Raw genomic sequence first — 21,762 nt, 5'->3', positions numbered from 1 at the left:
GATGACTCCAGATGATAGAAATATTTTATCTAAGAATTCTGAGTGTGTTATCACATGACTGCGGTTGAAATGAAATGATTCATGAAAAAAGTCATACAGTGGGTGTAGAAAGTATTCGTACACCGATCAATTTCCAAAAAAAAACTGTGTAAAATTGTAATTTATTAATTTCTTTTTTATAAACAATGACATTCTACATATTCTAGGAAATCTCTAGAATACATAGAGTAAAAAAAAAAATAGCTATTTATGTAAGTTGCGAAATTAACAAGAAAAAACCAATTAATCGATAGAAATATTGATGAAATAAGTATTCGCACAACTGTTTAATGTTTAAAACTTGATTAAAAAAAAAAGAAATTTACATTAATTTATAAATAATTAATACTTCGTGGGATTTCCTTTTGATTTTATAATTATTGCAACTCTTCTAAGCTTTAAATTAACTAAATTATTAGTTATTCGAAGTGGGATCTTCTTCAATTCCTCTATTAGAGCCATTTTTAAAAGTACATTCCTGGAAATTTGATGTTTTCTAATTCGTACGGAGCAATAAACTAATGTGTTTACATTATAAACTCTACTGTAAATGGTTCGTCATAAGAATCGTACAAATACTTATTGCTTCTATAGTTTTACCCACTTTTCGCATTTTTTTGTTAATTTCACAAATTATATTAACTAGTACTATTAACACTGTATATTATATCAAATAGAAATCAAACTCTTACCACTGTGTTCGCCCTTTTAAACAATCTAACATTTACCTAAACAGTTTTTCCATGGATCTATAAGGCATGGAGATATTTAAGTCTTCTCAGTTAAATGGTCCGCACTGTACAATAAATTTAGAGAATAGTTACTAGAAAATCAATGCTCTACAAAGTAAACCACTGCAATCGATAACGGGTAAACGGTATGATTGGGATACTATAACCTTTTCTCTCTATCAGCGATGAATCGATATACACATTTTCCGTTCACCAATCGGGCTTGTAAACCCTCTATTGCCTACATTTCACTTTACCTCGTTTTAAATAAAAGTATACATAAACCGTGTACACATTCTCATAAGAAAATATTCTACAATTTTCAAGAATAAAGAAGAAAAATCGATAAATAACATTCTAAATTTTATGAAGGAAAGACAAATGGAGTAAACGGGACGAGCGACGGAAACGGCGTAGGAATTCCTAATATCCCGTGGGACGACGATCGGGATTGTTGGTGGCACGATGAAATGGAAGAGGCCGAAAACAGATGTTATCCCGTTTGGATGGGTGCGGAAGATCCTCTTTTCATTCTATACACGAGGTAAAAATTTTAATAAAAATAAGTCTCTAAGCTCCTATTTTTCTCAGTAATGGAGGCGAACGTTATAGAATCCAAAAGGGTAGTGAAAGAAAATGTGTAACGTAGTAAAGTGTGATTGCTTGAACATCTGTTTATATTAAAAGATTGATCGTCGATATTAAAAAAAGGCAGGAAGAAACAATTACTTCTTAGTTATAATGAAGAAATGAAGAAGTAATGAAGAAGAACTAAAATGAAGAAATTTATCTATCTAATAATTTAGTTCTCTAATAGCCTTTTATTTGTTTATTTTTTTATTGAATTGTAAGGAGCATTTAGTACCCAGAAACATAGAAGAAATTTTGTTGTTTTTAAAGACAGTTTTAATTTATATAAATAATCTCCTAATTAAGAAATTAATCTCTTCGTTTTCATACCTTCTTAATCGAATCGTTAAGAAACATTTAGTATAGTAGAAACGTAAAAGAAACTTTATTGTTCTTAAAAACAATGTTATAACTCTAATATTATTTAAAATTCAACATCTATAAATTTGAAAACCACTGTCTTGAACAGCAGTTCTTCCGAAATTTCTTCCATGAAACATTTTTTGTGATATCTTTTTTAATTAATACATGTTTCTTTTTTGTGAATAGCGGCTCCACGGGTAAACCTAAAGGCGTTCTCCACACAACAGCTGGATACTTAATTTATGCAGCCACGACGTTCAAGTATGTCTTCGATTATCATCCTGGCGACGTGTATTGGTGTACAGCTGATATTGGTTGGATTACTGGCCACACTTACGTTGTGTATGGGCCCCTAGCAAATGGAGCCACTTCCGTAATCGTGAGTTGATTTTACAACTTTCATCTCTTATGACTTTGACCCGAGATCTATCAAAGAATCGACCGACCAAATTATTTTATCCTACGTGTTACACTTACAAATGTAACAAAATTAAATAGAGGAATTACTTGAAGTATTTTTCATTTTAGTTACGATAAGAATAACAGATTTACTGTTTTTCATCACAGTACTCGTCAGTAAGGGTTATCTAACATATCTTGTCCCAAAGGTGACGTTATTAATCATTTGAATACTTGAAGGTTTCCACTCGGTCCAGCTTAATTATGATCCAACCATTTAATCTACAAATTACCAAATAATTGAAGATTAGATTTATTAGATAAACCTCGTTTTTATCAAAAATATTATTTTTCTTAATACTCTGGGAGCCTCTAACAGGTCGATAAAGATAAACTTTGTTTTCATCAAAAATATTATTTATCTCACAAGAGAGAGTTTTTCCTTGAAACACTGAGAACTTCTAGTAGGTCACTAACCTAGTCTTCCATCTCTAAAGAGGTCCTTTTTGAACTTAATAGAATCTGTTTGATAGGTTTTGTTTTTATAAAAAATATTTATCACACAAGAAAGAATTTTCCCTGAAAACACTGAGAGCCTCTAGTAGATCAATAACCTGGTCTTCTACTCTTTAAAGAGGTCTGGTCTGATCTTATTATTATTTTTTTACGTGATAGTGAGCAAACACCTTTAAAAATTGCAATACAACACAAGATAGAAATAATAAAGCACACTGTGCAATATTATTTGAGTTGTATTCATTTTTATTTATAGTTTGAGGGTACACCGTTTCATCCGGACAACGACCGATACTGGTCAGTCATCGACAAGTACAAAGTCTCGCAATTTTACACGGCACCGACCGCTCTCAGATCGCTCATGAAATTCGGAGACGATTTGGTGAAGAAACACAATCTGTCCACTCTAAAGGTACGTTTAAATTGAGAAAAAATGTAACAACTGTAAATGTAAACTGGTGATTCTTGAATGAAACTTGAAAGTTATTATTAACTCCTTATTAACCCTATCATATCAATTTCACGTAAAGTTTATTGTTATTACAATGTCAATTGCATATTTTCATTAATTAATTAATGAATGATTTTAGAAATGACATATCTGATAAAATATGTAGTTTTTCTCCATCGATTCTGGTTCGGAAAATCTGTAAGAAATCTGTGTTTTCAGTTAAAGGTTTCTATATTATACAGTTTACTTAATAAATTTTTTTCATGAATCAGGTGTCTCAGAAAAATGTCCTTGAAAACTGTTTACATGTTCTATTTAATGTCACATGTGTCTCTTCTGAAATAATCGATTCAACTCAGTTTTTTACATTGATAAACTACTCGTAATCGTGTCTATTGTAATTTTTCAATAAAGTGCTAAAACAATCGTAGTGATTACTAATAAACTCATTTTATTTAAGAAAATTTGTTTGCAACCTCGGTATATATTTTTGATAAAACTGATATAAAATAATATAATAATATAATATAGATATAGATATAATATATAATATACAAATAATATAAAATAATATTATAATGTGCATTAAAAGAGAAAAAATAATAATCACTAAACAGGAAGTTTAAACTAGTTTAAGCTGGAGTTTTTTTTTTTTTTTTTTTTTTTTTTTTTTTTTATTTTAATTGAAATGTATGTGTCCAGGTGTTAGGTTCTGTAGGTGAGCCGATTAACCCCGAAGCTTGGCTTTGGTTTTACAATGTCGTCGGACGCGCAAAATGCAGCATAGCGGATACATTCTGGCAAACGGAAACCGGAGGCCACGTTATTACGCCTCTTCCTGGCGCTACACCTATGAAACCTGGCTCTGCAGTAAGCGATTCTTTTTATAACGGCATCAATAAAAAAGTTCGTACGGTTTTTGATAAGGAACACCTGTTATATATTACAATTTAGTGAACACGTGAGAAAGTAATTGTAAGGTTAAAAAGAAAATGAAAATAAGTCAGCACATAGTTTAACACTTATGGAATATACTTTTCTAGTATAACATTGAATTCATGAAATTTTACGAGTATGTTACTCATTGATAGATTTTTTGGATTTTCTATTTTGTATCGCATTGTTTGTATTATATAATGTACTAAACATCGTGTAGTATATAATTTGATAAGAATTTATTAGTACGAGAGTTTTGAGAGGATTTAATTTAGTCAGTGGGTTTATAAGTAAATATCCTGTTATATTCAATGAGTAAACCGTTCGATTAATCGCAAACTGCAAAAGTGCGTAGTTTAATTAATAAAACGTGTAAATTTCTTCAAGTGTTATATTTTTAATGTTACAAAATGGCACGAACATTTTTGATTACCTGAAATTTATTACTTTATGAGAACGGGGTATCGTGAGCCTAATCGATCTGTTATTTACTCTTCTATCAGACGTTTCCATTCTTCGGTGTTTTACCAGAACTGTTGGATGAAGACGGTCGATTGATCGAAGGGGAAGGAGAGGGATTCCTAGTTTTCCGTCAACCATGGCCGGGAATGATGAGGTCGCTGTTTGGAAATCATCAACGGTTTCAGAATACGTATTTTGATAGATTCCACGGATTCTATTGTACGGGTGACGGTGAGTTAATTATTCCTATTTCGCAGTTTGGTTATTTTACACACTCGACAGTTTGTTTATGTTTAATGAGCAAACATCCATGCAAAATTCGCCTGGTTAAAGAATATTTTTAATCGTTATTATTTTATACAAGAAAACATCGCACAAATGTTCACTGATCTTTTCCACTTTGAGGAAAAAACTACCCTTTATATTAAAGGCATTCACTTTATTCATGCTTATGTAATTTTTAAATTACGAAAGATATTGGTAAATTATAGCACAAAAAAATAGTCAAAAAGAAATATTTTGACAGAAAATTTGATTTTTGTCTCTTTTATAATCTCTGAAAACAGTACAATGTTTATTTCAAACATATTTTAATATGTTATACAAAGTAAGAGTGATACAGAAGTACAATGTAATAAATAATAAATAATTTAAACAATATGTACCTCTCATTTTTGCCCATTTGCAAGTTAGGACATACATTAGTAATCATATCAAAACAAACATTTTTTATACATAGAACTATTCAATTGTGCATATGCAGTCGATTCAAATTTAAAGCCTTACCGTTGATTATTTTGCCGATCTCGTGATTAGTGGCTATTTCTCGGTAAATCCTCGAAGACCTCGAAAGTTACTTAGCCAAAGGATTTCTATAATTAAGGCCAGCGTATTTCGCGTCCTTGCCTAGTTCTTCTTCGATTCTTAATATCTGATTATACTTGGCGGTTCTATCGGTTCTGCAAGGTGCTCCAGCTTTGAATTGACCAGCTGACAATCCCACAGCCAGGTCGGCCACGAAATTATCCTCCGTTTCTCCCTGACACGCGGACACGATGTATCCCCAATCGCTTATCCTCGCTAGTTTCGCGCAATTAATCGCTTCCGTCACGGTTCCAATTTGCGACGTTCTTAAAACAATCGCAGTGGCCATTTGCCTCTCTATCGCTTCCTCGATCCTGTCGATGTTCATCGCAGTTAGATCGTCGGCGACGACTTGGATCTCTTGGTCCGCCAGGGTGAGCCAACCGTCCCAATCCTCCTGATCGAATGGATCTTCGATCGACACGATGGAAGGAAATTCTGTTATGTACTCCAAGTACTGGTCTCGGAGTGTTTCAGCCTCCATGTACTCGTCAGGGTCGGAGTCTTCTGTCTTGAACGCCAAGTCGTATCCTCCTGGTGTCGTAGGAAAAGGAAATTAGAATTTCAATTTTATTAGTCATGCAGCTTCGATCGGATACTAATGTTTCTTGATTTTTTTAAGCTAGTGGCACAAAATGAAATTAAATAAAATTACAGTAATTTTAAAGTGTTTCGTAGGTGTACAGTTTTGAAATCAAACAGACAAGAGTTATACATGAAAATACTTTGAATTCCTATTAGAGAATTGTATTGGGTTGTCTGGAAAGTCCATGTCGATTTTTGGTAGATGCTACAAGTCTGAATATATCGGAATGGTTGAAAACAAATAACATGTATGCATCTCTTAACCTTTTGGTGGAAAGGTTATGGAACAAAATGGTACCTACGTAATTCAATAAATATGTATCAAAATTTAAATGTGCCTCTGAGTTTTTTTTTAAATCGCCACGAACTTTCTAGACCACCAATATCTTGCAATAGTAGAGAAACCCTTGTCTGTTTGGATGTAATTTTTTTCATCACATCAACATGAATTGAGATTTTCAGCTCTTATTATTTTGATTCCAGAAACTACTTTAAATTGAAAAATTTGTTTGTCACATATCTGTCTCAACATCGAACACAAATCATAAAAATGCATCAGGCATAATTAACGATGAACTACCAAAAAAAGTAAATTAATTGGAATTTTAAAAGCTGTATCAGTTCTTTTCTCTTTATAAATCGTGTCGATAGCTCGAAAAATGAAGAATCTTCTGAATAATACTTCTTTTAATCTACTGCGTGGTTCAATAATTAGGAACCGCCATATAAATGAGTCTCTAATGGTTCAGGCTCCATAAACATCTGTAACCTTCTTTATAAAAGGCGCTGGCCGCCATGTCCAGGGCTATCACAATTTTTCCATCGTATCCTGCTTCCTTAATTGACTCATCTAACAGCATCAACGCCTCTCGGTCTTCTTCTAATTCAGGTGTGAAAGCGCCTTCGTCACTAACAGAGAGTGGCAGATTTATTTCCGCAGTGGTGGCAATTTTTCTCTCCAGCACTCTGTACACCTCTGTGCCCATTTTCAGAGCGTCGGCGAAGCTTTCAGCACCTGATACAATTACAGAAAGAAAGATACAGAGAATCGAGAATGAACAGTCGCAAGAAAGGTGGTACCTATAGGTAAGATCATGAATTCTTGGCAAGGTATCGTGTTGCTAGCATGTCTGCCTCCACTGATCATGTTGAAACTTGGAACGGGTATATACAGTTCTCCGTTCTCAGCTAACTCTGCGATGTACCTGAAAAAGTCAGGATATCGTTAACAGCTGCTTGCATAGCCTACGAAACATTGTTATCAATCATTTTTTAGACGATTCTGTTCTTCTATCAGTCATTTTACTTGTTAGATCTATCACATTTTTCGATAGAATTACTGTCATTTTTTGCTCAAGGTATCGATGGATGAAGTAGACATAATTTGTTTGGTATTGCAATAATGGTATTTATTTAGTATTTCAATTCTTAATCTTGCAGCAACGTGACTTAGGCTCTCTTAGACAACGATATATTACAAATGACAGGAAATATACAAAATAGAAAATTATTCGTAGAATATTTTCTTTTATTTGTTTCCCATTATAATTTTGCATTACGATAAAGTTGAAAGCATTTAAAATAAATTAATGCTAGTTTTTGGGACTGAAAGGTTTTCATTTTCATTCTTTATGTCTACGAGCCTTCTATTAACATATTCCTAAATATGTACATTATTGTTCTGTTTATATATTGAATACATTGAATTAACATGTCTGAAACTTTGTTTATACTTAAACACGTTACATTTCAATTAATTGTAGGGCAGTGATATTAGAAAGAAAATAGAAAATAAATTCGGGTTTATTTGACCTAATAAATGAAGAAAATACCTGTAAACTGGAAGTCCTTTCTTCGCCGCACCAGCCTTGCAGCAGGCAACGGAAACAGCAAAGATAGCGTTCGCACCTAACTTTGATTTATTCTCCGTGCCATCCAGTCTGTTCAATAAGCTGTCTATTTCCATTTGCTGGCAGGCTTCCAGCCTGGATTTCAAAAGTTGCGGTGCAATTATGTTATTGATGACGTCGACAGCTCTAAAGACGGAACGTCCATGGTACATGGCTTCGTTTCCATCCCTCAACTCCTGTGCTTGGTTAGGGCTGGGCCATAACACAGTTGGCACCGATGATCTTAATAATCCAACGTCAGTAATTATGTCCACTTCCAAGGTCGGATCCCCTCTGGAGTCGAAAATTTGACGGGCTTTAATCTTTTGAATTGGCATCTTGTTACTTTTCTGTGTACTGTGTTTTTTGAATTTTAAGGGATGATGGGTGGAAGATTGTCTGGGTACTGAGTTCTGATGGCGGAAAGTGTTGTTAAAAATTTAGCGTTGTTGATCAGGATGCATGGTTAGGAGTTTTATTTTTACGAGAAATTTGTTAAGGTTTCTGTATATCAAGCCATGGTTGTAGCCATCTCCAATGAAGAATAATTGAAGCTCGACATATAGACGTGTACTTTTTTAAATTTTCAGGCGCGAGTCGGTGCACATTCTGAGAATTCATTTCAATAACACTTTTAAGGCTTTGTCTAGATTAAAAAAAAATAATTATCTGTTGATCATAATATAACATTATATTGCCTGCATATTCGTTGCATGTTCATCATCTGTATTTACTATATTTGTCTGTAAATTTCTCAATTTCAGTCAAATTTTAGGAAATAGTTTTGAGAAAATATTAAAACGTCAACCTTTCTACTTTCTACTTAATACAGTTGATGAATAGAAAGATTGAGAACTTTATTATTAATGATATATAAATTACACATTTTTTAACAAACTTTCTGTAAAATGCAATTGATCATAGTTGATTTATTATTACGATAAAACAAAATATTATTCTATACTTGTATGTATGAAGATATTAAATTAATAACTGTCTCTATTTTTTAATATGAAAATTCATCTCTCAACATAGTCCTCTTTCACCTTTAATAGCAACCGTGTCTAATTTCACTGAAAATACAAAATCTTAATGCCGGTTCTGGAAAACCTTGTACATCGAAGACAGTATTATTTTAAATTAACAAAGATTGAAATCGTGATTCGAAGTACGTTTTATTTGATTTCAGGAGCTAGGCGTGACGCTGACGGTTATCTGTGGATAACAGGTCGCATTGACGATATGTTAAACGTTTCTGGTCACCTAATGTCCACTGCAGAAGTAGAAAGCGTATTGACGGAACATACCTCGGTGGCCGAGGCCGCTGTAGTCAGTAAACCGCATCCTGTGAAAGGCCAATGTCTTTATTGTTTCATAACGCCCAACGATGGTTCGGTGTTTGATAAGAAGCTTCAAGATGAGCTTAAAAAGAAAGGTAGGGCGACATATCTCGTCTCTTCTCATGAAAGAATTTAATTGATGTCATCAAAAATTATTAATTTGAGCAATTTTAATTAAACTACATATTTCATGCAATTTTTACCACTCTTGCGACTCTTTTGCAAATTACAAATTATATTCAACAGATGCAAAATTTGTATATTGTTTTATAATATTCATTATATGATATGCATTATATTATGTATATAATAGTATTATTTATGATAATTAGTGTAAGAACCGGAAGTGGGGGGTAGCTGAGACATTTCTCAACAACAATTTCCTTTACAAAAATGTCGGATGGTGCTTCGTTTTCAAATTATTAACGAAAAACGTCTCGACTCGAGCCAGCCTCTCGCGGCTACTCCGACGCTGTGATTGGTTGGTGTGTGGTTGGTTTTCGTTAATAATTCAAAAGCAAAGCACCATCCGATATTTTTGCAAAGGAAATTGTGGTTCAGAATCGTCTCAGCTACCCCCCATTTCCGGTTCTTCCACTAATTCTGGGACACCCTGTATCTTATTCTATATATTATAACACTGTATTAGTTTTATCATGACCAAAGATGGTCTTTTTATACTTTTTATGGTTATTTTAGTTGAATTATAACTTGTTCAAAGTCCCCCCTTGCCATAAAGAGGAAAATTTATAAATACATAAACTTCACGAACATATATATATTTATAATAAACCATTAATTTGGAAACATCAAACCTATCATTTAATTTAGACAAATATCTTTAATGTACGTAGATGATACGATTATTCATGAGACCAACTGTACATCATGCAGTATGAGTCGATATTTGATAAACGAACTCCGCAATTTTTATTTTCAATTTTTCAATTGATTTTATTGATGATCAACGGCTTAATTCGAGTGTATATTTTTTAACAGTGCGCGATAAGATTGGCGCTTTCGCTCAACCAGACATCATCCAACACGCGCCCGGTTTGCCAAAGACACGATCAGGGAAGATTATGAGACGTATACTCAGAAAAATCGCGGCAGGAGACAAGAACGTCGGGGACACCTCGACGTTAGCCGACGAGAACATCGTCGACCTCCTCTTTCAGATGAGGCCGCAGGTTTAAAGATGCATCATCGACGTAGCCATCATCGAAGGAAATGCCGTGAAACTAAATCTCCGGTTATAGTTACTCAACAGAAATCCAAAAAAAAAAAAGAACGCGAAACGTTATTGTTAAAAGCGACAAAAAAGAGTAACTTGTTGAAGTCGAGAGAAATTTAACCCTCTACTGTATATCATACTCGATTGGAAATCTAACAAAATCTCGCTAAAGTTATGTGACAAAGGAAGATTGTTCATTAGACAATTTTAAAAAATTGAATTTTTCTGGAGTTGTACTCCGAATGATGTTAACAACGTAGCTATTTTTTGTTTCAGTTATGAAACCAAGAATATTATTGTCATTAATATTAAAGTATCGTATAAACTGAATTCAAAATTCTATGGTTTTTGAAATCCTGCGACATGGTGAAAATTTCTTTGAAAATTCTTAATAATAATAAATTCAATATTTATTTTAGGGAATGTCTTCACCCCTTTGTACCGTTCTATTATCGAAACAAATAATAATTACTTTATTAACATTATACTAAATATATACAAACATATTATACATAAACTTTTTAGTTTTCAAACTTTCCTTGCGAGTTAACTTTGCGAAATTTTGCATGACATTTTCTTATGGAATGATCCAGTAGCTCGTAGGCTCGGTCACTTGTTATTCAGCTTGAGTATTAATTAATTCATTGACACGTAAGCAATTAAAAAATAATTACTTTATCGATAGATAAAATAAAGTTCGTGCAGTAGAGGGTTAACAAAGAGAATCGGGCATTGAAGTTGTGTCTCGAGAACGAAACTTCCTTTCCATAATAGAATCGTTTCTTTTTTGTTAATAGCTAATATTTATAGTACTATTTATCGATTACTTCGTAGGCGAGTATTGTGCGGTAATAGATGCTGTTCCTTTCGCTAATTGCCGTTCGTTTGACAGCCTTACGATGAAAGACCATTTGAACTGTACTGTTCGCCATTTCAAAAGATGACTTGGGCGTTACGAAAGTAATAGAAGCGCGACGTATGCTGTGGGAATACAGTACTGCTTCGCTATTTGAATAAATTTCCGTTAGGTATACTTGAAACGAAGGTATCCACTATTTAGGTATCTTCGACTCGAGTGGTCTATTTAAGTACGATGAGTTTCGAGAATAAATAAATTCTCGCCTGAACCTTTGTTCATGAAATCTTTGAATAAATCCGTGTTATGGATACTTGAAATGAAATCACTCTGACTACAATTTAGACGCTTTCATTTCAAGTGGTCAGTTTGAGTTCGATGAGCTTCGAGAATAAATTCTCTCCTGACACTCTGTTCATGATATCTCTAAATAAGTATGCGTTAGGGATACTTGAAATGCAATCACTCTGACCACTATTCAATTATCTTCAACTCGAGTCACCCATTCGAGTTCGATGAGTCTTCGGAACAAATCGCCTGAGTCTCCGTTCGTGACATATAACGATTACGATTTTTTTTTTCAAGCAAATGGGCAGTACTGTACGGTAATAGTCGTTCCGAAAGCAAAGCGAGAATTATTTTAAAGAATCGCATATCGAGGAACTGAGGAAATATTGAAAATCTATGTATAATTTTTCGAGAATAAATATTATACACGCGTTAGTCGAACTTGGTTGTAACGAGCACAGATATATAGCGAAATCATGATTGTAACGAACAAAAAGCCACAATGATTATTATTTACACGTGTTCCCATACAATTATTCATCTTTATAACGAGCGTACTGCACGCGGATATATCGTACGAATTCTGGGAAATTTGAGAAATGCCAAAGTGAAACCGTTGAAATAAACATTAATTTTAAGATTTATTATTAAAAATGGTAATTCAAGCCATGTTGTTAATTTGTATAGTTTTTAATCACAGTATGATAATGTTAAATACAATTTATTTATCGATAATTTTAAAACCATACACTTAATATCGAACGCAAGTTGTCTGTACTTAAAAGCTATACTTTGACTGTACAACTACGAGTGCATTGTAGTTGTCGCAATCATATTAATACAAATAATATGTAGATATGTAGGTATACTATTCCTTCTTTTCTCTATTTATTTCCTTTATTAAATGTATTAAAGCGCAAGTTATTTGTCTGTAATTAAAAACTATACTGTGATCGTGTAACTACAAGTTTATTGTAGTTCGTATATTTACACATAATACACATAGGTATGTAAATATATTATTTTTCTTCTCTAATATACGTATATTTTTTTTATTTGTTCTTATATCAATTTATTAAACGAAAAAAATTGGAGGTTGATTTAATTCATCACTAATAAAAAATGTAATAATACGTAAGGGGTCATCTTCAGTTGAATTTATTAAATGGACATATAAACAAAATTCACTAAAATTAATATATAGAAGATGAAATTACTCCTTTCGAGCAGGATACTATGAATGAAAACAGAAAAGATTTTAAGTAAATAATTAAAAGGATGGATATACTAAAAAGGGTGAAGATAAATATGATTAAATAATAGTTTATTTAAAATTGCAAAACGATCATCCTTTGATCTGTATACAAGCTTGATTATAAATATTTAGCGTGTATTCGTTTTATCGAACAATCTTTGTCGATCATCTGGTTATGATCGTTCTAACCGAGTTTGACTCTATATATTAATCCTTGCGCACCGATTGTCTTCGTAACAATATTTTACGAATATAATGTAGGCGAGTGTCAAGACGAAAGACGTGCAATATAAATGCTTGACGAAAGGCGTGCCATGAATGCTCGATATTGTTGGAATACGAAGAATTTTATAATGCGCACGTTCGATGTATGCGTTGAAACTGATTCATCGATCAGTATGAAAGTATCTTAGGAACTTTTTAAGAGTTTACAAACACGTTTGAATTAATTATATACGAAACGAACATGCCATATCGCGAGAATCAGAAATGGACGAAATTCTCATCCGAATAAAAATATTAAATAACGAATAAAAGTTGAGCAACCTTCGACCAGTTATTCGTTCGATAAAAATTATAAACAGAAATTATGTTTCACGTTGAATAAATAAAAGCTTATCCCGAACGATTCGATAGGATTAACGTTGCGAATTAATACGCTGTTTTTATTCGCCAGCAATTATTCGAATAAAATTTCGTCCATCTCTGGCGACCATGTAGCGAATTTAGGAAAATGTTACAGCTCGTGAACCTAATTTGTTTCTGTTTCGAAGCGTAACTGGGTCATCGATCGTTTTTAAATCTCGCAAAATATGTTTTATTCTCGTTTAGCTTGTTCGTAGTCACGACTTCCGATTATGATAATGTTTGTACAGATTCTAACTGACTCACTTTAATCTGTCAAGATAGTTTATCGACGATTACAAGATACGAACGAGGTTTATGAAAGTATTGCAGTCTGCCTTCAATTGAGGGGGAACGTCGCCATTGCAGCCGAAGAAACGTTAACATTTGAGAATTTTTTCTTACGATGCAGAGTGACTAATACAAATACCTCATACGTACTTTAAAAGTACATACTTTGAACAATATTTCTACCAATTTTCAGGAGAAAATGTTATTCTTTATGGAAAATATGAGCGTTTCTGATGTACGATCTCTGACTCTAATAGATAGAATGGACAACATTAGAATTGTTAGAAACTAAAAACCTTTAAAGTTCAAGGCAGAAAGCTTTATATCTTCATTAATTTTTTTTCGAATTTCGTCTCAATAAATTAAGATAAAATTCTTAATATGTTAAATCCTAAAATACTCTATTGTTTAGATGTTAAAATTTAAAACTACTATATTCTTAAGATGTTGCATTTTTCAGATATTGTATTCTTAAAGCGTCAAATTTAAAGAATACCGTATTCTTAGAATGTAATATTTTAAGAAAATGCAGAAAAGAAACACCGATTTTTCGAAGCCACAAAGATGACGTTCCCCCTTAAAAGAGACATCATAGAAGTATTGTATAGTCGACTAAATAGTCGAGCCGTGGAAAGAATCGACTTGGAAGACCTTTTAGTGCTCATTCCGATAAGAGAAACTTCTTGCCAATTCCGTTGGGTAATGGCTAGTGATGGAGTCGAGCGAATCGCAAGTTATGCCGAAACTTGAACAAACAATATTCGTTTAACCATTAATTCGTGGATGCAAAACGGAAGTATAACGTCTGGCATTTCAATTCTTGAATGAGATAGCTGTGAGACAATCTGGAGTAAAACTTTGTAAGATAGCAATTTACACTTTACAAGCAATTTACAAATTAACGCTTTATCAATTTTTCTGTAAATATATAAGAGACGAAGTTATAAAACGCTTCCAAAACCATCAAGGGACGATTCATACATTTTTCTATATTTAAAAGAAACGAAAAATCATAAAGTGTATAGGACATGGGGACACAGATCAAAGACTCGACCGAAGGCACATGCTCTCGAATCTTGGTGAACGTTGGCACATGTAAGATCACATGTGCCTTTAGTTCGTATCTCTTTGGCTTGTACGCAGCTTAATACGACGCTTAAGGTATCTGGGACGATTCTTTCTTCGTATCAACTGTAATTGCACGTGGATTAGCGACAGCGTAAGACGGTCGATTCTCAATTTCCTTTAGGTGTACGGAAAGCCGTTATAGCAAGAGAAATGGCAAAAAAGACGCATAGCAACGGGTTATTTAATTTTAGCAAATTATTTTTTTTACAGTGATCGTTCCACGCTGAGGAACGCGACAGACCTAAGTATACGCACGATTATTAACGCACTCTACATGAAAGACAGCGTTTCCTGTAACTTTTTAGAAGGCTGGTTTTGAATGAACTGTTATATTATATATATAGATATATAATAAAAAAACGAGCCGAACGCAACGTTGCCTCGTGCTCCTTTTAGGGGCATGTCACATACATATCATTCCTCGCGGAACAAATCAACTATAGGTGTGATAATGATATATATATATATATATATACATTTAAAAGAAATATATATATACTGTATATTAAATGGAATAATGCAAGAGGATAAAATATATATATGTAAATATATCTATGTTAAAGGATACAATTGTTAATGGTCTCTCAAGTGAAATTCTGTTATTCATTTGTTCATTACGTAGCAGTCGCTTTTTCACCCTATTTGGTATTCATCGATGGAATCATTTCTAACGGTGTCATTAAATACAAAAGCTGTGTGAAGCTTTAGGATGAGAAATAAACAATTTTACGCTTAATCGAGTTGACTTATCCGACTAACATTTCCGTTCGTCCTCTCTGGTGTACATTGATCCTTTCATTACTTCTACCAGCTTGAGTTTTTTAAAAATAATCTTTACAAGCAATAAAATTAATAATTTCAACTCTTAGATTTGGACCCTCCGCAAAATTCATGAAAATTTTCGTAAAAGGTTAATCATTCAAATTTAAATCATTTTTAGATTTCATTAAATGATATACATAAATATGAATACATATTTAGATTAAATTTAATCAAATCATCCCTTTAATATGTTATTTAAATCATATATAGATAATGAATCTATGTATATGATTTCTTACTTTTTTAAATTCTTGTATACATATTCGATGGAAATCATACAATTTACGATTTATGTATAATTAGTATAAATAATAATGTCTGAGATAGTAACAGCAGGTAATATTTCTACAGAGTATAAAATAAAGTCCCTGTAAGCATCTGTCTGTTTGTTCAAACCAATCTCTCTATTGTTCAGAATAATCTCCAGAACCACTTGACGGATTTTTATGTGGTTTTCACTCTTATATAAAGCATTTCTCGAGGATGGTTAAGGTGTATGAAACATTAATCTATGATAAAAGAGAGCCGATCAGTATCAAATTTAGCTAAGTAAGTGACGAAACAACTACTCAAATACTAAACTACTCAATAGTACCTACAAATGCTTCTGATGAACTTTAATTAAAAAATGAAAAGAAATTCAAATTTCCCACGGGAAATTGGTATCGCCATCTAGCGATGAATACGCCGAACTAATTTTCTGTTCTGGGGGTCTATTCTCGAGTTTCGTGTGAATTTAGTCGTATACGAACACTTTCGTATGGCGTGTTTCATGTACGAATCGTTCACATACGAAAACGGTATTCTGAAGCATTATACGAATCACTGATTCGTATACGTATGAAATTACAGTATTGCCAGATTTACACGTTGGAGACGAACCAATGATTGTTCAACTTTAGAAAATACCAACAGAAATATATATGGCGTCCTGTCAATGTCACGTCATGTCACGTGTAATTTTCCGTAAACGAGAACGCTGTGCAAGAGACCCTAGCCGCCTGTTTATTACACTCAAGTTGTAATGTTTTATTGGGGCCACGGGATGCGACGGTACTTCCGAGTGACCATGGGTTTTCCCAAATTTAGAAACTTGTCAGTATTATCCGAGAATCGTTTGCGGAAATATCGTGGAAAGAATTGTGCGAAACGAAAATGTGTGATGAGGGTAAACCAACTAAACGAACGGGGAACATATCCCGCGAACAAAAACAAATTCTTATTGAATTTGTAGAATCAAACCCAAACCTAACGAGGTCGAAATTTTCGGCCGACTATACATGTAAGAATGGGCAGCGTCTGTGGCAAGAAATAACCAATATTTTAAACGCTTCGCCAGGGGCGAAGATAGATTGGAAACAATAGAGACGTGTAAGTGTTTACATAGTGTTTATAAGTGTTTTATATTCAATTTTGCAAAAGCTGCATTAACATATTTTTTGTCCTTTGTAAAATAGACGTGGCAAGATTTCTGAGCAAAAGCCAAAGCAAAGCAGTCTTCCATTAACAGAAATTTAAATGCCACAGGCGGTGGTCCGTTAGATACAGAAAGTTTATCAGTGGAGGAGAAACGTGTTCTAAACATAATCCATGCAACACAGATAAAGGGTGATTGAAATATAGATGAAACGCCAATACGATTTGTACGTAAATATGTTTAAAAATTGAAAACTATATCCAAGGTACCAAAATATTACTTTTTCCATTGAAGGACTACTCCGAAGAATATTTGGATATAGGCATAACCAATGAAAAGGTGGAAACACCAGACGCTCAACCTGGCCCTTCAATAATAGTGGAGAGACCGACTATTAAGATAGAAAAAGGTAAGTAATAGCTGATGTATTTTTCTATTTATATAGAAACGGTTACTGTTATGAACTTTCATAACAAATTTATTTACTTAACTTTATTTTAAATATTTTTATTTATAAGTTAAAAGTGCCCGCTGGACATGCCAATTACATTAATATATTGCTTATTTATAGTGAGACAGAAACAGCCACTACGTCGAGCTACACAACAAAAACAAACCTCTGGCAAGAAATCTCAGGCTTCAGTGCTTCTGGCACGAATAGCCGAGGAAGACGTTCTGTTTATTTATTAAAGGCTTTTAATAAATTCAGGTCCATATGCCCTGGTCAAATGATATACAATCTTATACAATATATGAACTTACTACTAGTGATAACTATATGAACTTGTGGGTAAGGTGGTGATTAATTGCGAGTCGGGTAATAAAACAATTTGATCTTTATTTCGGCAGACGCGTATCCCGCGGTCTGTCCTTGCCGAGATCCTGTACAGAACTAAATCTTACGAACTAGCCATTCGTTCTCCCAAGCATACCCACGAAAATCTTTCTCACTTGCATTCACGCAACAAATGCATTCACCCTTAGTAACATTCGAACCAACCGAAGAAACATTCTTACGACACTCGAACCTATAACCTAAACAGTCACTCATCGCAGTCGCTCGGCATGCACCTCGATCTATCTGTCCAGACATACCACTTAGAAAACCTAAACATAAGGGCGACGATGCGGCGCCAGCTCCTCGTCGCCACAAACTTAAGACTACTTATATTTACTTGATTATACAGAATATGTAATGTAATTTATATACGTGTGTATTAGAGGTGTTTTTAAAGCATTGTTTGGATTACTATAATATGTGTATTTTGATGTTGTTATAGTTCGGAAAGTGTTTGAGGGACGGAAAGATAGTGGATGCTATATTTGCAGTTTGTTATCTGCAATGAATCTTGGGATAGCCCTGAGGGCTTAAATTGAGGACCCTTGCAGGAATTGTTCAATTTCATAAGATGAAAACCATCCCAGCTGTTCTAGGTCTATTATCATCTTCCTTCTGTGTTGATTGAAGAGGGCGCCACAATCCCATAAGATGTGGTTCAGGTCTTGTAAGGCGTGTCCGCAGCTGCAGTTGCTATTTTGTGTAATGACCACTCTCGAGAGAGAGGCAGCCAGATTGTAGTGGTTGCTTCTGTATCTGGAGATTCAAGTCGTTGCACTCCTGGGAAAGTTTCGATTATGGAACCATGGTTTTCTCGTTGATTTATAATATAATCTGAAGTAAACTGTGCCCTTATTCCCTGATTCATGGATCCAACTTCTTTCAGAGTTGGTCCACATTGTTGATTCAAGATGGTAAAATAGATCCGAGCAGGGAATGCGGTTGTTTGGGTTTAGGTAGACTGTAGAGGCTTCCTTTGCTGCTTGGTCTGCAAGTTCATTTCCCTCTATGCCATGGTGAGATGGTATCCACGCAAAAGCAATTTGTTTGTTAGGGTTACTAGATTGCCTGATCTGAGATAGTTGTTGTTTAATTTTTATAATATATTCATTAGTGTGCTGATTGAATATTTTCCCATTGAGAGCTTGGAGTGCACTAAGCGAGTCGGAACAGATCAGATATTTATAATTTGTGTGGGATGCAGTTAGGTTTGTGGCCATGTTGAGAGGTGCACATTCAGCTGTAAATATTGATGCATGTTTATTGAGGCTAAGTTTTTTTGTGTACTGGTGAGAAAGGCAGACACAGGCGCTCCTACAGAGTTTGATTCGCTCATTTTTTATCCATCTATGAATATTAATGTGTGGTTCGGGTAGAGTTCTTCTATGGTGGTTTTAAATTCTTCGTTCGCTACTGGCGAATTTTGAAGTGTTGCTCCTATTGTCGTGTTGATTTCTTCTGTAGATAGTTGTATAGCTAATTCTGGTATGGTGGAGTTCCATTGATCTGAATGGTGTTAAGAAGTGGCTGGATCTCTTCCCAACATACTTGGACGGCGTGGCAGTTTCGTAGCGTGAAACGATTTAAAAGATAGGTAGGATGCAATTCTCGGGTGAAATTGGCTATGATAGCAGCCATCGGGTTTTTTGGGTTGTTGTATGTGGTTAGTGTACTTAGATCCTAGAAATTTGATTCTTTCAATGATACATGGAATTTTGGCTTCTGCCAGAACCACGTTATTAGGGGTGGATGATCTATATCCCATTGCCAGCCTTACTGCTGATCGTTGGATTTTTTCCAGTTCATTTCGAAGTTTTTAGCTTCCTATAGGTAAATACCACCAGCCTTCATATTCAATTCTGGATCTGATGAGTGTTTTGTAGAGAATTAGTAGGGTTTGAGGTTCGCAGCCCGATCATGTTCCTCTCAGAAATCGTATAATTTTATTTAGTTTTTGGGCAGTGAGCAGTGATTTGTTTGGTATGTAGATCAAATCGCAGGAGGTGGTCTATTGTGAGGCCCAGGAATTTGACACTGTTGCTGTTCGTAGTATGTGTGTTCTCTATTTGGAATTTGACTGTGCCTGGTATGATTGTTGGGTTATTGAAGATAAGGTACTGCGTTTTTGTGGGGGAGAGACTTAAACCCAGTGTTTGAAGGTTTCTTTTTATGATATTTATGCTTGATTCTATTGTTTCTTTAGTTTCTGCCAATTCGTTGTCTGTTGCCATTAGGGCGATATCATTTGCATATTGCGCAATGCGGATGTCCCTCGGTAGGCCTTGTAAAATATTTTTTGTGTAGAGGTTGTACAGAAGTGGACTTAGTACTCCTCCTTGGGGGACTCCTTTATGAATAGTCCGTATGTTGTGTGTGTCAATCCCTGGCGGGAGACCTATTATTTCCACAGTCCTGGTATGAGACCATTTTTGAATGAATGCTAGCACTCTTGGTGGGATATTCATGTCACGTAGTAGAAAAATCAGGATTCTGGGTTGAACGTTATCGAATGCACTATTAGCATGTAGGAAGCCTGCGATAGAGCACTTGTTCTTGTGGAGTCCTAGTTTGGCGTTTAATATTAGAGTTCCTAGGTTATCCTGGCAAGATATGCCTTTGCGGAATCCGGCTTGAGAAGGGTCAAGGATTCCTTGGTGTTCGCACCACCATTGTAGGCGGTTGTTGATGAGGCGTTCATAAAGTTTCCACAGGCACGACGTGAGTGCTATGGGCCGATAGCTCTTTTTATCAGGCTTTAGTGCGAAGAATATTTGAGCTGTTGTCCATTGGTTTGTATAATATTCATTGAAGATGTCCAGAAGGATAAGACGGTTTCTTACAGACACGAATTTGAGCATGTTATTCTCGATTTCGTCGGGGCCTGGAGCAGATTTTGTGTTGCTTGATCCTATTGCGTAATTAAATTCTAGGAGATTGAATGTATTTTCCAGAAAACTATTGTCGCTGTTCATGCTTTTTTGGATGTCTGTTGGTCTGTCTAATATCCAGGGCGGTGATAGTTTGTTGATGGCAGTGTTTAGTGCTTCAGTTTGGTTTTAAGGCGGCTTCGTGTCTGTCCATTTCGCTTTAAATATCTGAACGTTTTTCCAGACGTAGCTGGCATTGGTTTGAGCATTTAGCCCACTGGCAAATATGCGAAAGGAGTCTTTTTTCTTTTTCCTTACGATTTTTTTTGTGATGACTGATTGTTTTTTGTAGGCTACCCAGTCCACAAGGTTGTGCGTGGCTTTCCATTTGAGGAGCGAGGCTTTGCGAAGCCTGATGGTTCTGCCCACCAAGGAACTGGGTTCGTGGGAGTGAGCTTCTTGTTGCCTCGGTATCTGGTAGTGCTTGTTTTTTTGGCTTCTACGATTTTTGCTACAAACTCCTCGTAGCGTGTATTGAGGGTTTTGTTTGCAAAATCGCGTGATATGAAGTAGTTCCAGTTTTGGTCGAATATAGCGAGGTATTTTTTCCAATCTACCTTTATTGCAATCCTGTTTGTTTTTCTTGTTATATTTTGTTTCTGGATTTGGATGACGAGTTCTATTGGATAGTGATCCGAGCCTAGCGGGTCATCTAGTTGATTTGTGGTGATTAAATGGCAGATGTCTATTGCTGAGATGATCAGGTCGATATTGCTGGCTATGTTGTCTGGTGAGGCTGCTCTAGATTTAGTGTCTGCATTATGTATGATCAGGTTTTTGTTGTCTATTGCTTTGTGGAAGTTGTTTCTTGCTGTATCTGCTGTATCGCAGTTCCAGTCTTGGTGGTGTGCGTTGAAATCTCCCAGTAGAATGCAGT

The 21,762-nt window shown here is 34.7% G+C and overlaps 2 protein-coding genes across 2 annotated transcripts in view; one reads left to right on the top strand and one right to left on the bottom strand.

Annotated features, from left to right (window-relative positions):
• The window catches only part of LOC128885126 (acetyl-coenzyme A synthetase), a 34,097-nt gene extending 18,847 nt beyond the window's left edge, over window positions 1–15,250 (top strand). The window contains exons 5-11 of the mRNA XM_054138957.1: window positions 1,143–1,314; window positions 1,950–2,142; window positions 2,935–3,090; window positions 3,832–3,999; window positions 4,569–4,758; window positions 9,055–9,300; window positions 10,205–15,250. Coding sequence (XP_053994932.1) covers window positions 1,143–1,314; window positions 1,950–2,142; window positions 2,935–3,090; window positions 3,832–3,999; window positions 4,569–4,758; window positions 9,055–9,300; window positions 10,205–10,401 — 1,322 coding nt within the window. The 3' untranslated portion in view covers window positions 10,402–15,250. The remainder of the gene's footprint in view (window positions 1–1,142; window positions 1,315–1,949; window positions 2,143–2,934; window positions 3,091–3,831; window positions 4,000–4,568; window positions 4,759–9,054; window positions 9,301–10,204) is intronic.
• LOC128885127 (enolase-like) lies at window positions 5,206–8,371 on the bottom strand. Its single transcript, XM_054138958.1, has 4 exons — window positions 7,809–8,371; window positions 7,057–7,181; window positions 6,746–6,991; window positions 5,206–5,925 (listed from the first exon to the last, which is right to left on the bottom strand). The coding sequence occupies exons 1-4, from the start codon at window positions 8,201–8,203 to the stop codon at window positions 5,381–5,383; spliced, it is 1,311 nt and encodes a 436-aa protein (XP_053994933.1). The 5' UTR covers window positions 8,204–8,371; the 3' UTR covers window positions 5,206–5,380.
• Window positions 15,251–21,762: the final 6,512 nt, after the last annotated feature.

The sequence above is a fragment of the Hylaeus volcanicus genome, chromosome 2, assembly GCF_026283585.1.
Source record: "Hylaeus volcanicus isolate JK05 chromosome 2, UHH_iyHylVolc1.0_haploid, whole genome shotgun sequence".
NCBI lineage: Eukaryota > Metazoa > Arthropoda > Insecta > Hymenoptera > Colletidae > Hylaeus > Hylaeus volcanicus.
The sequence above is the reverse complement of the archived record's forward strand: the minus strand, read 5'-3'. Positions and strand labels throughout refer to the sequence as shown.

What these genes read in the sequence shown, in the direction of transcription:
- LOC128885127 (XM_054138958.1), bottom strand. Translation starts at nt 8,203, where the DNA reads ATGCCAATTCAAAAGATTAAAGCCCGTCAAATTTTCGACTCCAGAGGG. An exon ending in ATTCATGATCTTACCTATAG is followed by an intron (nt 6,992 to 7,056) that starts GTACCACCTTTC and finishes TAATTGTATCAG; the next exon opens with GTGCTGAAAGCTTCGCCGAC. An exon ending in CAGCGCCTTTTATAAAGAAG is followed by an intron (nt 5,926 to 6,745) that starts GTTACAGATGTT and finishes CTACGACACCAG; the next exon opens with GAGGATACGACTTGGCGTTC.